This window comes from Marmota flaviventris, chromosome 16 (genome assembly GCF_047511675.1).
Source record: "Marmota flaviventris isolate mMarFla1 chromosome 16, mMarFla1.hap1, whole genome shotgun sequence".
NCBI lineage: Eukaryota > Metazoa > Chordata > Mammalia > Rodentia > Sciuridae > Marmota > Marmota flaviventris.
In genome coordinates, this window is record NC_092513.1 from 26651031 (window position 1) to 26664922 (window position 13892).

At 57.8% G+C, this 13892-nt stretch overlaps 3 protein-coding genes across 3 annotated transcripts; all 3 read left to right on the forward strand.

The window, feature by feature from the left end:
- The first annotated feature begins 110 nt into the window (after positions 1–110).
- Positions 111–2440, forward strand: LOC139702226 (elongin-A3-like). The gene is made up of 2 exons (XM_071602843.1): positions 111–819; positions 1293–2440. The coding sequence occupies exons 1-2, from the start codon at positions 111–113 to the stop codon at positions 2438–2440; spliced, it is 1857 nt and encodes a 618-aa protein (XP_071458944.1).
- A 2180-nt stretch (positions 2441–4620) lies between these two features.
- Positions 4621–6947, forward strand: LOC139702227 (elongin-A3-like). The gene is made up of 2 exons (XM_071602844.1): positions 4621–5329; positions 5803–6947. Exons 1-2 carry the CDS (start codon positions 4621–4623, stop codon positions 6945–6947), a joined length of 1854 nt encoding a protein of 617 aa, XP_071458945.1.
- Positions 6948–9125: 2178 nt separating this feature from the next.
- On the forward strand, positions 9126–11455 carry LOC139702228 (elongin-A3-like). Its single transcript, XM_071602845.1, has 2 exons — positions 9126–9834; positions 10308–11455. Exons 1-2 carry the CDS (start codon positions 9126–9128, stop codon positions 11453–11455), a joined length of 1857 nt encoding a protein of 618 aa, XP_071458946.1.
- Positions 11456–13892: the final 2437 nt, after the last annotated feature.

Below are 13892 nucleotides of genomic sequence, written 5' to 3' on the forward strand. Positions count from 1 at the left end.
GGGGCGCACCAACGCGCCCAGAACAAGCGGCCAGCCGTGGCCAGGGCCCGGATACCCCGGCAGAGCGACAGCGAACCGAGTCCAGGGCCGAGGCCGAGCCGGCCACCGAGATGGCGTCGGAGGAGGTGCTGCTGCGAGCCGTTGGCAAGCTGCAGGGGCGCCTGGCCACCAGGACCCGCCCTGACAAGCTCCAGAAATACTTGCAGCAGCTCTCCGCCTTGCCCCTCACCCCACACATCCTGCAGGAGACAGGTGTCAGAAAGATGGTCAAGAGCTTGCGCCACCACGAGCTCCTTGGCGGCCTGGCCAGGGACTTGGCGGCCCGGTGGAAGAAGCTGGCTCTTCTGGAGGTCGACCCCGGGCGTGCTGCGCACGACTCCCAACTTGCAAAGGAAATCACGGACTCGGGCTCCCGAGAAAACTCGAGGGCCCCCAGCAGTCCATCCCGCCCTACGGGGCATGGACCCCAAAAGCACAGAGACCTGGAGGAGTCTCCGAGACCTCGCGAGAGGAGAGAAGACAGGAGCAAGAAGCGCCCCCCGCTGGCAGCGTTGCCTGCACCCTGGCGCTCCTGGGATGGCTGCCCTGCTCAGGCCTCCGGGGGGCCTACCGGTCCTCATCCGATGTCCGGGGAGCACTCCGCTTCCCCGGAGGACACTGAGCCCTCCGCTCGTGGCCGCGTGCCTGTCGAAGGCCAGGATCGTCATTTTCAGGCCACCACGGGACTCCCGCGAGCACGTCCCCTGCAAGGACCCCGGGGGAAACACGACCTGCTGCCCAAAGCAAGAGAGACTGATGACGACCTCGAAGATGCCAACGGTAAGATAGAATCCATCTTCTCATTTGGACAGGAAAGGAGATGGAGCTCATGGAGCCCCAAGACAGCGTGGGACCTGGCAGGAGGGAGGGAGGGAGGGAGAGAGGAGCCCAAATGTGGATCCTTGCGGTCAGTTATCTCTCCCAGTGACAGAAGGAGCCCTAGAAGGGAGAGAACCATCCATCCAAGACAGCAGTCCGGGTGGTTGGGTGGTTGGGTGCGGGCAGGGGAGGGGCAGGGGAGGCATCCCTTCCCCGATGAATCCAGTACCATCTTCTACCCCGAAAGTGAGCCCCCCAAGCCTGGCTCCGCTGCTGAAGAAAAGGCAGAGCGCCTGCGGGCTCCGGTCTGCTGATTTTTGCTTTCACTGTGGTTGGTGCGGATACCCTTTCCGTTTTGTGTTTGTGGGTTGGTTGTTTCTTTAATTTTTGTTTTTGTTTTTGTTTCCTCACCCCCCACCCCCCACCCCCCACAGACGGAGAGCCAGAGGAGGAGTTCTTGGAGGCGCCCACTATGTCTTTCGAGGCGTACCTCACGTATGATGACCAGCCTCGGAAGAAGAAGAGAAAGGTGAAGACTTCGGCCAAGGCACGGAAAGCAAAAGCTTCCAAGAGGTCCAGCCAACACCTGGACTCGGCGGAGAACTTTCCTCCTCTGGTGATTGGAAAGCAGTCGGCGGGGCCCCAGCCTGCCCAAGGCCAAGGCAGTTGGGCCGGGATGCAAGGGGTCTCCCGAGAAGCCGCTGCGGTGCTGCCTCCCACGCCATCCCCCAGCCTGTGGGACCCACCCAGTCCCCCTCCTGATGATGATGATGATGCGCTGATGAGCTTCTTTGCACCCAATGCAACAGCGCTCTCTTCACCACAGGAAGAGGAAGAAGCTGGCTTCACGGGAATCAGAACTAATTCCAGGACACCCGTGTACTCTGGTGGCAAACGTGGCCGTCTCGCCCAAACGACCTGGCTCCCACGGGGCAGCCAGGGAGTTGCAGACCAGGATTCCCTGTGGGAAGAGAGGGCGCTCCCGCATTCTCTGTTCGGGTCTGCTTTGGAGAAATGCACACCCGAGCAGCTGTCCCACGCGGAGAGATGCCACCAAGGGACCGCCGAGGAGACAGATCAGCTGTGGAGACTGCACTGTGGCCAAGAATTTAAGGGAGAAACGCCTAAGGAGAACGAGTCTTGGAGGGAGATGTACCTGCGGCTTCAGGACGCCCGAGAGCAGCGACTGCAAGCACTCACCTCGAAAATACGATCCAGACATCCTCAAGAGCCCCGAGGCCCACAAACAAAGATGGTCTCTTTCAAGTCACCTGGTGAGGTTCCAGCGAGGCACGGCCAGTTTGGGACACTAGCAGCGGCTGCCTCAGGAAGACCCAACTTCCAACCAGCCCAGCACCCCAGGGGAGGCAGTGACACGCCCTCCAGCACCAGCAGCAACAGCAGCAACAGCAGCAGCAGCTTTGATGCTAGAAGTGAGACTGCAGCAGAGGCCTCTGGGAACCCTGTCAGAGCTCACCGCCCGGCACCAGTGGCCAACACCAGAAAACCCAAGGCTAAGGAAATCCCCCCACTCTTGGCCAAGACCCTTAAGGACTACAGAAGACTCATATCCCGAAGATGAACTCAGCACTTGCCCTGGACATGCAATTTCCGAAGGAGTCTTCGATCTCTGCCACACGTGGACTCCCTGCCCTGTGCTTTGCGCGTGTCCCTGGCGTGAGAGCTCAATGCGAGTTCACTGCCTTTGTTTCCTTTCTTGTCACCTGAGCCCCTCCTAAGCGATGATGTTGTTTTCATGTATAAATCCCCCTGATTGAATTTTAGACTAATAAAGGCCCGTAAATGCTCTCAGTTGTCTAATGGGGAAGGACGTCAGGCTTTCTTAGACATGGCCCCCGGAGCCACTAGTTCAAGGACTGGTGAATCTGACTAACTGTGAAAACAAACAAACAACCACAAAAATAAATAAATAAATAGCAAGGTTTGGGCAGGGGAGGGTGGTAAAGCACCCTTCTGTTCAATACCCAGTACAAGGAGAAACGGCGGCAACAACCAAAAGCAAAGGAGAGACGGAAATTAAAAGAACAACAACAAGAAGAAGAACAAATGAGGCCGAGCCAATGGCGGTGATGCGAGTCTCACAAAGGCGCACAGAGAGTTCAGCGCCAGCATCAGCCACTTAGCGAGGACAGAGCAACTCTGTGAGACCCTGTCTCCTAATAAAGTACTAAATAAATAAATAAATAAAAAGCCGAGGGAATATTCTTCAGGGTTAAAAGCCCCCCGAGTACAATGTCTGGTCATCTAATAAAGAAACAATACCACACCCACCAACCCAACTCCCTCAAGAATAACCAGTAGCATTGGCATCAGAAACAGATAATCAGACCAAGAGAACAGACCTGAGGACCCAGAAACACTCCCCCAGGCCCATGGACAAACGGGGGGAACACGGATCTAATAAGTGTCTTGGGATAAACCTCAGGACCCTGACAAATAAGAATACATGCTTTCCTTGTGTGTGTGTGTGTGTGTGTGTGTGTGTGTGTGTTGTGTGCACGTCTTCGCCAGCGCGTACACACACACATACACACACACACACACACACACACATGTGGCCACACACACAAACACTCTCTCCGATCAGTCTCATATGGATTACAAAACATTAATCATTCAAGAAAGAAGATGTTTCGGACAGACTGGGAGAGATATCTCTGTGTCTGGAAAGGAGAAGGATGGAGGCTGTGAAAACTACTGAGTTGTCAAGGGAAAGATCCAGCAGCTCCCGCCTATGATCCCATCAGCTCAGCAGGCTGAAGCAGGAGCATGGCGAGATCAAGGCCAGCCTCTGGCAAAGCCAGGCTCTCATCTGCTCACTGAGACCCTGCCTCTCAATAGAAGCCCAAAGGGGCCTTGAGGTGGGGGGCGGGAGTGGGCGGGGGTCGCTCACCGGTCCAGTAACCCCCAAAGGAACCAACCAAACCACCAGAAGCGCCGAATACCATTGAGAAGTGGGTTTTTGTATCCCACAGGCCGCCTGGTGCCTTGGGCTCTTCAAACTCGCCCCCATGGGGCTGACAGTCAGGCCATTGGAGCCAATGGCCACAAGTTCATTCCACGGATTCCCCGCCAGACTTCCTTTGGAGGTTCCTTCCAATGAATCACCCTTGCCCTGCGGAGCTAAGCTTCCCCAATCCTCTTGGCTCTCCGGGCCTCCATTCCTGTGCTCCCACAGGACCTAGACTCCTCAGAGTCAGTTCCGCTTTCCCTGGCAAATCGCTGTCATGGGACCCAGGGCCACTGAAGGGCGTGTCCCTGAACTCCAGTTTCCCCATGTGCCCAAGAGGGAGAAGACTAGTCCCCGAGTCGGGTGGTGCCGAGGCTCTAGCCGGGGTGGCCACTCCTGATTTGACCCAGGTTCTGCCCACCGGATCCAGTGCGTCGGTGGCAGGCGCAGAAGTGGATGCCAGCTGAGCTAGCGGGTGCTCCCGGAAAGAGAGAGCTGGGTGGGGTCCTTGAGGGTGGGCGTGGCGCACACTCTGGCAGGGGGGCGGAGCCAGGGGCTCTATAAGGCCCAGGTCGGCCTGCCCGTGCAGCCTCATTCCTTCTGGGACAGCGCCAGGCACAGGTGCTTCCAGCTGAGGCCCGGCGCCCTGAGGACCACAAGCAGACCTGCCCAGCGGCGCTCGGGGCGCACCAACGCGCCCAGAACAAGCGGCCAGCCGTGGCCAGGGCCCGGATACCCCGGCAGAGCGACAGCGAACCGAGTCCAGGGCCGAGGCCGAGCCGGCCACCGAGATGGCGTCGGAGGAGGTGCTGCTGCGAGCCGTTGGCAAGCTGCAGGGGCGCCTGGCCACCAGGACCCGCCCTGACAAGCTCCAGAAATACTTGCAGCAGCTCTCCGCCTTGCCCCTCACCCCACACATCCTGCAGGAGACAGGTGTCAGAAAGATGGTCAAGAGCTTGCGCCACCACGAGCTCCTTGGCGGCCTGGCCAGGGACTTGGCGGCCCGGTGGAAGAAGCTGGCTCTTCTGGAGGTCGACCCCGGGCGTGCTGCGCACGACTCCCAACTTGCAAAGGAAATCACGGACTCGGGCTCCCGAGAAAACTCGAGGGCCCCCAGCAGTCCATCCCGCCCTACGGGGCATGGACCCCAAAAGCACAGAGACCTGGAGGAGTCTCCGAGACCTCGCGAGAGGAGAGAAGACAGGAGCAAGAAGCGCCCCCCGCTGGCAGCGTTGCCTGCACCCTGGCGCTCCTGGGATGGCTGCCCTGCTCAGGCCTCCGGGGGGCCTACCGGTCCTCATCCGATGTCCGGGGAGCACTCCGCTTCCCCGGAGGACACTGAGCCCTCCGCTCGTGGCCGCGTGCCTGTCGAAGGCCAGGATCGTCATTTTCAGGCCACCACGGGACTCCCGCGAGCACGTCCCCTGCAAGGACCCCGGGGGAAACACGACCTGCTGCCCAAAGCAAGAGAGACTGATGACGACCTCGAAGATGCCAACGGTAAGATAGAATCCATCTTCTCATTTGGACAGGAAAGGAGATGGAGCTCATGGAGCCCCAAGACAGCGTGGGACCTGGCAGGAGGGAGGGAGGGAGGGAGAGAGGAGCCCAAATGTGGATCCTTGCGGTCAGTTATCTCTCCCAGTGACAGAAGGAGCCCTAGAAGGGAGAGAACCATCCATCCAAGACAGCAGTCCGGGTGGTTGGGTGGTTGGGTGCGGGCAGGGGAGGGGCAGGGGAGGCATCCCTTCCCCGATGAATCCAGTACCATCTTCTACCCCGAAAGTAAGCCCCCCAAGCCTGGCTCCGCTGCTGAAGAAAAGGCAGAGCGCCTGCGGGCTCCGGTCTGCTGATTTTTGCTTTCACTGTGGTTGGTGCGGATACCCTTTCCGTTTTGTGTTTGTGGGTTGGTTGTTTCTTTAATTTTTGTTTTTGTTTTTGTTTCCTCACCCCCCACCCCCCACCCCCCACAGACGGAGAGCCAGAGGAGGAGTTCTTGGAGGCGCCCACTATGTCTTTCGAGGCGTACCTCACGTATGATGACCAGCCTCGGAAGAAGAAGAGAAAGGTGAAGACTTCGGCCAAGGCACGGAAAGCAAAAGCTTCCAAGAGGTCCAGCCAACACCTGGACTCGGCGGAGAACTTTCCTCCTCTGGTGATTGGAAAGCAGTCGGCGGGGCCCCAGCCTGCCCAAGGCCAAGGCAGTTGGGCCGGGATGCAAGGGGTCTCCCGAGAAGCCGCTGCGGTGCTGCCTCCCACGCCATCCCCCAGCCTGTGGGACCCACCCAGTCCCCCTCCTGATGATGATGATGCGCTGATGAGCTTCTTTGCACCCAATGCAACAGCGCTCTCTTCACCACAGGAAGAGGAAGAAGCTGGCTTCACGGGAATCAGAACTAATTCCAGGACACCCGTGTACTCTGGTGGCAAACGTGGCCGTCTCGCCCAAACGACCTGGCTCCCACGGGGCAGCCAGGGAGTTGCAGACCAGGATTCCCTGTGGGAAGAGAGGGCGCTCCCGCATTCTCTGTTCGGGTCTGCTTTGGAGAAATGCACACCCGAGCAGCTGTCCCACGCGGAGAGATGCCACCAAGGGACCGCCGAGGAGACAGATCAGCTGTGGAGACTGCACTGTGGCCAAGAATTTAAGGGAGAAACGCCTAAGGAGAACGAGTCTTGGAGGGAGATGTACCTGCGGCTTCAGGACGCCCGAGAGCAGCGACTGCAAGCACTCACCTCGAAAATACGATCCAGACATCCTCAAGAGCCCCGAGGCCCACAAACAAAGATGGTCTCTTTCAAGTCACCTGGTGAGGTTCCAGCGAGGCATGGCCAGTTTGGGACACTAGCAGCGGCTGCCTCAGGAAGACCCAACTTCCAACCAGCCCAGCACCCCAGGGGAGGCAGTGACACGCCCTCCAGCACCAGCAGCAACAGCAGCAACAGCAGCAGCAGCTTTGATGCTAGAAGTGAGACTGCAGCAGAGGCCTCTGGGAACCCTGTCAGAGCTCACCGCCCGGCACCAGTGGCCAACACCAGAAAACCCAAGGCTAAGGAAATCCCCCCACTCTTGGCCAAGACCCTTAAGGACTACAGAAGACTCATATCCCGAAGATGAACTCAGCACTTGCCCTGGACATGCAATTTCCGAAGGAGTCTTCGATCTCTGCCACACGTGGACTCCCTGCCCTGTGCTTTGCGCGTGTCCCTGGCGTGAGAGCTCAATGCGAGTTCACTGCCTTTGTTTCCTTTCTTGTCACCTGAGCCCCTCCTAAGCGATGATGTTGTTTTCATGTATAAATCCCCCTGATTGAATTTTAGACTAATAAAGGCCCGTAAATGCTCTCAGTTGTCTAATGGGGAAGGACGTCAGGCTTTCTTAGACATGGCCCCCGGAGCCACTAGTTCAAGGACTGGTGAATCTGACTAACTGTGAAAACAAACAAACAACAACAAAAATAAATAAATAAATAGCAAGGTTTGGGCAGGGGAGGGTGGTAAAGCACCCTTCTGTTCAATACCCAGTACAAGGAGAAACGGCGGCAACAACCAAAAGCAAAGGAGAGACGGAAATTAAAAGAACAACAACAAGAAGAAGAACAAATGAGGCCGAGCCAATGGCGGTGATGCGAGTCTCACAAAGGCGCACAGAGAGTTCAGCGCCAGCATCAGCCACTTAGCGAGGACAGAGCAACTCTGTGAGACCCTGTCTCCTAATAAAGTACTAAATAAATAAATAAATAAAAAGCCGAGGGAATATTCTTCAGGGTTAAAAGCCCCCCGAGTACAATGTCTGGTCATCTAATAAAGAAACAATACCACACCCACCAACCCAACTCCCTCAAGAATAACCAGTAGCATTGGCATCAGAAACAGATAATCAGACCAAGAGAACAGACCTGAGGACCCAGAAACACTCCCCCAGGCCCATGGACAAACGGGGGGAACACGGATCTAATAAGTGTCTTGGGATAAACCTCAGGACCCTGACAAATAAGAATACATGCTTTCCTTGTGTGTGTGTGTGTGTGTGTGTGTGTGTGTGTGTTGTGTGCACGTCTTCGCCAGCGCGTACACACACACATACACACACACACACACACACACATGTGGCCACACACACAAACACTCTCTCCGATCAGTCTCATATGGATTACAAAACATTAATCATTCAAGAAAGAAGATGTTTCGGACAGACTGGGAGAGATATCTCTGTGTCTGGAAAGGAGAAGGATGGAGGCTGTGAAAACTACTGAGTTGTCAAGGGAAAGATCCAGCAGCTCCCGCCTATGATCCCATCAGCTCAGCAGGCTGAAGCAGGAGCATGGCGAGATCAAGGCCAGCCTCTGGCAAAGCCAGGCTCTCATCTGCTCACTGAGACCCTGCCTCTCAATAGAAGCCCAAAGGGGCCTTGAGGTGGGGGGCGGGAGTGGGCGGGGGTCGCTCACCGGTCCAGTAACCCCCAAAGGAACCAACCAAACCACCAGAAGCGCCGAATACCATTGAGAAGTGGGTTTTTGTATCCCACAGGCCGCCTGGTGCCTTGGGCTCTTCAAACTCGCCCCCATGGGGCTGACAGTCAGGCCATTGGAGCCAATGGCCACAAGTTCCTTCCACGGATTCCCCGCCAGACTTCCTTTGGAGGTTCCTTCCAATGAATCACCCTTGCCCTGCGGAGCTAAGCTTCCCCAATCCTCTTGGCTCTCCGGGCCTCCATTCCTGTGCTCCCACAGGACCTAGACTCCTCAGAGTCAGTTCCGCTTTCCCTGGCAAATCGCTGTCATGGGACCCAGGGCCACTGAAGGGCGTGTCCCTGAACTCCAGTTTCCCCATGTGCCCAAGAGGGAGAAGACTAGTCCCCGAGTCGGGTGGTGCCGAGGCTCTAGCCGGGGTGGCCACTCCTGATTTGACCCAGGTTCTGCCCACCGGATCCAGTGCGTCGGTGGCAGGCGCAGAAGTGGATGCCAGCTGAGCTAGCGGGTGCTCCCGGAAAGAGAGAGCTGGGTGGGGTCCTTGAGGGTGGGCGTGGCGCACACTCTGGCAGGGGGGCGGAGCCAGGGGCTCTATAAGGCCCAGGTCGGCCTGCCCGTGCAGCCTCATTCCTTCTGGGACAGCGCCAGGCACAGGTGCTTCCAGCTGAGGCCCGGCGCCCTGAGGACCACAAGCAGACCTGCCCAGCGGCGCTCGGGGCGCACCAACGCGCCCAGAACAAGCGGCCAGCCGTGGCCAGGGCCCGGATACCCCGGCAGAGCGACAGCGAACCGAGTCCAGGGCCGAGGCCGAGCCGGCCACCGAGATGGCGTCGGAGGAGGTGCTGCTGCGAGCCGTTGGCAAGCTGCAGGGGCGCCTGGCCACCAGGACCCGCCCTGACAAGCTCCAGAAATACTTGCAGCAGCTCTCCGCCTTGCCCCTCACCCCACACATCCTGCAGGAGACAGGTGTCAGAAAGATGGTCAAGAGCTTGCGCCACCACGAGCTCCTTGGCGGCCTGGCCAGGGACTTGGCGGCCCGGTGGAAGAAGCTGGCTCTTCTGGAGGTCGACCCCGGGCGTGCTGCGCACGACTCCCAACTTGCAAAGGAAATCACGGACTCGGGCTCCCGAGAAAACTCGAGGGCCCCCAGCAGTCCATCCCGCCCTACGGGGCATGGACCCCAAAAGCACAGAGACCTGGAGGAGTCTCCGAGACCTCGCGAGAGGAGAGAAGACAGGAGCAAGAAGCGCCCCCCGCTGGCAGCGTTGCCTGCACCCTGGCGCTCCTGGGATGGCTGCCCTGCTCAGGCCTCCGGGGGGCCTACCGGTCCTCATCCGATGTCCGGGGAGCACTCCGCTTCCCCGGAGGACACTGAGCCCTCCGCTCGTGGCCGCGTGCCTGTCGAAGGCCAGGATCGTCATTTTCAGGCCACCACGGGACTCCCGCGAGCACGTCCCCTGCAAGGACCCCGGGGGAAACACGACCTGCTGCCCAAAGCAAGAGAGACTGATGACGACCTCGAAGATGCCAACGGTAAGATAGAATCCATCTTCTCATTTGGACAGGAAAGGAGATGGAGCTCATGGAGCCCCAAGACAGCGTGGGACCTGGCAGGAGGGAGGGAGGGAGGGAGAGAGGAGCCCAAATGTGGATCCTTGCGGTCAGTTATCTCTCCCAGTGACAGAAGGAGCCCTAGAAGGGAGAGAACCATCCATCCAAGACAGCAGTCCGGGTGGTTGGGTGGTTGGGTGCGGGCAGGGGAGGGGCAGGGGAGGCATCCCTTCCCCGATGAATCCAGTACCATCTTCTACCCCGAAAGTAAGCCCCCCAAGCCTGGCTCCGCTGCTGAAGAAAAGGCAGAGCGCCTGCGGGCTCCGGTCTGCTGATTTTTGCTTTCACTGTGGTTGGTGCGGATACCCTTTCCGTTTTGTGTTTGTGGGTTGGTTGTTTCTTTAATTTTTGTTTTTGTTTTTGTTTCCTCACCCCCCACCCCCCACCCCCCACAGACGGAGAGCCAGAGGAGGAGTTCTTGGAGGCGCCCACTATGTCTTTCGAGGCGTACCTCACGTATGATGACCAGCCTCGGAAGAAGAAGAGAAAGGTGAAGACTTCGGCCAAGGCACGGAAAGCAAAAGCTTCCAAGAGGTCCAGCCAACACCTGGACTCGGCGGAGAACTTTCCTCCTCTGGTGATTGGAAAGCAGTCGGCGGGGCCCCAGCCTGCCCAAGGCCAAGGCAGTTGGGCCGGGATGCAAGGGGTCTCCCGAGAAGCCGCTGCGGTGCTGCCTCCCACGCCATCCCCCAGCCTGTGGGACCCACCCAGTCCCCCTCCTGATGATGATGATGATGCGCTGATGAGCTTCTTTGCACCCAATGCAACAGCGCTCTCTTCACCACAGGAAGAGGAAGAAGCTGGCTTCACGGGAATCAGAACTAATTCCAGGACACCCGTGTACTCTGGTGGCAAACGTGGCCGTCTCGCCCAAACGACCTGGCTCCCACGGGGCAGCCAGGGAGTTGCAGACCAGGATTCCCTGTGGGAAGAGAGGGCGCTCCCGCATTCTCTGTTCGGGTCTGCTTTGGAGAAATGCACACCCGAGCAGCTGTCCCACGCGGAGAGATGCCACCAAGGGACCGCCGAGGAGACAGATCAGCTGTGGAGACTGCACTGTGGCCAAGAATTTAAGGGAGAAACGCCTAAGGAGAACGAGTCTTGGAGGGAGATGTACCTGCGGCTTCAGGACGCCCGAGAGCAGCGACTGCAAGCACTCACCTCGAAAATACGATCCAGACATCCTCAAGAGCCCCGAGGCCCACAAACAAAGATGGTCTCTTTCAAGTCACCTGGTGAGGTTCCAGCGAGGCACGGCCAGTTTGGGACACTAGCAGCGGCTGCCTCAGGAAGACCCAACTTCCAACCAGCCCAGCACCCCAGGGGAGGCAGTGACACGCCCTCCAGCACCAGCAGCAACAGCAGCAACAGCAGCAGCAGCTTTGATGCTAGAAGTGAGACTGCAGCAGAGGCCTCTGGGAACCCTGTCAGAGCTCACCGCCCGGCACCAGTGGCCAACACCAGAAAACCCAAGGCTAAGGAAATCCCCCCACTCTTGGCCAAGACCCTTAAGGACTACAGAAGACTCATATCCCGAAGATGAACTCAGCACTTGCCCTGGACATGCAATTTCCGAAGGAGTCTTCGATCTCTGCCACACGTGGACTCCCTGCCCTGTGCTTTGCGCGTGTCCCTGGCGTGAGAGCTCAATGCGAGTTCACTGCCTTTGTTTCCTTTCTTGTCACCTGAGCCCCTCCTAAGCGATGATGTTGTTTTCATGTATAAATCCCCCTGATTGAATTTTAGACTAATAAAGGCCCGTAAATGCTCTCAGTTGTCTAATGGGGAAGGACGTCAGGCTTTCTTAGACATGGCCCCCGGAGCCACTAGTTCAAGGACTGGTGAATCTGACTAACTGTGAAAACAAACAAACAACAACAAAAATAAATAAATAAATAGCAAGGTTTGGGCAGGGGAGGGTGGTAAAGCACCCTTCTGTTCAATACCCAGTACAAGGAGAAACGGCGGCAACAACCAAAAGCAAAGGAGAGACGGAAATTAAAAGAACAACAACAAGAAGAAGAACAAATGAGGCCGAGCCAATGGCGGTGATGCGAGTCTCACAAAGGCGCACAGAGAGTTCAGCGCCAGCATCAGCCACTTAGCGAGGACAGAGCAACTCTGTGAGACCCTGTCTCCTAATAAAGTACTAAATAAATAAATAAATAAAAAGCCGAGGGAATATTCTTCAGGGTTAAAAGCCCCCCGAGTACAATGTCTGGTCATCTAATAAAGAAACAATACCACACCCACCAACCCAACTCCCTCAAGAATAACCAGTAGCATTGGCATCAGAAACAGATAATCAAACCAAGAGAACAGACCTGAGGACCCAGAAACACTCCCCCAGGCCCATGGACAAACGGGGGGAACACGGATCTAATAAGTGTCTTGGGATAAACCTCAGGACCCTGACAAATAAGAATACATGCTTTCCTTGTGTGTGTGTGTGTGTGTGTGTGTGTGTGTGTGTTGTGTGCACGTCTTCGCCAGCGCGTACACACACACATACACACACACACACACACACACATGTGGCCACACACACAAACACTCTCTCCGATCAGTCTCATATGGATTACAAAACATTAATCATTCAAGAAAGAAGATGTTTCGGACAGACTGGGAGAGATATCGCTGTGTCTGGAAAGGAGAAGGATGGAGGCTGTGAAAACTACTGAGTTGTCAAGGGAAAGATCCAGCAGCTCCCGCCTATGATCCCATCAGCTCAGCAGGCTGAAGCAGGAGCATGGCGAGATCAAGGCCAGCCTCTGGCAAAGCCAGGCTCTCATCTGCTCACTGAGACCCTGCCTCTCAATAGAAGCCCAAAGGGGCCTTGAGGTGGGGGGCGGGAGTGGGCGGGGGTCGCTCACCGGTCCAGTAACCCCCAAAGGAACCAACCAAACCACCAGAAGCGCCGAATACCATTCAGAAATGGGTTTTTGTATCCCACAGGCCGCCTGGTGCCTTGGGCTCTTCAAACTCGCCCCCATGGGGCTGACAGTCAGGCCATTGGAGCCAATGGCCACAAGTTCCTTCCACGGATTCCCCGCCAGACTTCCTTTGGAGGTTCCTTCCAAGGAATCACCCTTGCCCTGCGGAGCTAAGCTTCCCCAATCCTCTTGGCTCTCCGGGCCTCCATTCCTGTGCTCCCACAGGACCTAGACTCCTCAGAGTCAGTTCCGCTTTCCCTGGCAAATCGCTGTCATGGGACCCAGGGCCACTGAAGGGCGTGTCCCTGAACTCCAGTTTCCCCATGTGCCCAAGAGGGAGAAGACTAGTCCCCGAGTCGGGTGGTGCCGAGGCTCTAGCCGGGGTGGCCACTCCTGATTTGACCCAGGTTCTGCCCACCGGATCCAGTGCGTCGGTGGCAGGCGCAGAAGTGGATGCGAGCTGAGCTAGCGGGTGCTCCCGGAAAGAGAGAGCTGGGTGGGGTCCTTGAGGGTGGGCGTGGCGCACACTCTGGCAGGGGGGCGGAGCCAGGGGCTCTATAAGGCCCAGGTCGGCCTGCCCGTGCAGCCTCATTCCTTCTGGGACAGCGCCAGGCACAGGTGCTTCCAGCTGAGGCCCGGCGCCCTGAGGACCACAAGCAGACCTGCCCAGCGGCGCTCGGGGCGCACCAACGCGCCCAGAACAAGCGGCCAGCCGTGGCCAGGGCCCGGATACCCCGGCAGAGCGACAGCGAACCGAGTCCAGGGCCGAGGCCGAGCCGGCCACCGAGATGGCGTCGGAGGAGGTGCTGCTGCGAGCCGTTGGCAAGCTGCAGGGGCGCCTGGCCACCAGGACCCGCCCTGACAAGCTCCAGAAATACTTGCAGCAGCTCTCCGCCTTGCCCCTCACCCCACACATCCTGCAGGAGACAGGTGTCAGAAAGATGGTCAAGAGCTTGCGCCACCACGAGCTCCTTGGCGGCCTGGCCAGGGACTTGGCGGCCCGGTGGAAGAAGCTGGCTCTTCTGGAGGTCGACCCCGGGCGTGCTG

Excerpts from the sequence above, each read along its gene's own strand:
- LOC139702226 (XM_071602843.1), top strand. The coding sequence starts at position 111 with ATGGCGTCGGAGGAGGTGCTGCTGCGAGCCGTTGGCAAGCTGCAGGGG. Across the intron at positions 820-1,292 it reads CGACCTCGAAGATGCCAACG|ACGGAGAGCCAGAGGAGGAG; the intron begins GTAAGATAGAAT and ends CACCCCCCACAG.
- LOC139702227 (XM_071602844.1), top strand. The coding sequence starts at position 4,621 with ATGGCGTCGGAGGAGGTGCTGCTGCGAGCCGTTGGCAAGCTGCAGGGG. Across the intron at positions 5,330-5,802 it reads CGACCTCGAAGATGCCAACG|ACGGAGAGCCAGAGGAGGAG; the intron begins GTAAGATAGAAT and ends CACCCCCCACAG.
- LOC139702228 (XM_071602845.1), top strand. The coding sequence starts at position 9,126 with ATGGCGTCGGAGGAGGTGCTGCTGCGAGCCGTTGGCAAGCTGCAGGGG. Across the intron at positions 9,835-10,307 it reads CGACCTCGAAGATGCCAACG|ACGGAGAGCCAGAGGAGGAG; the intron begins GTAAGATAGAAT and ends CACCCCCCACAG.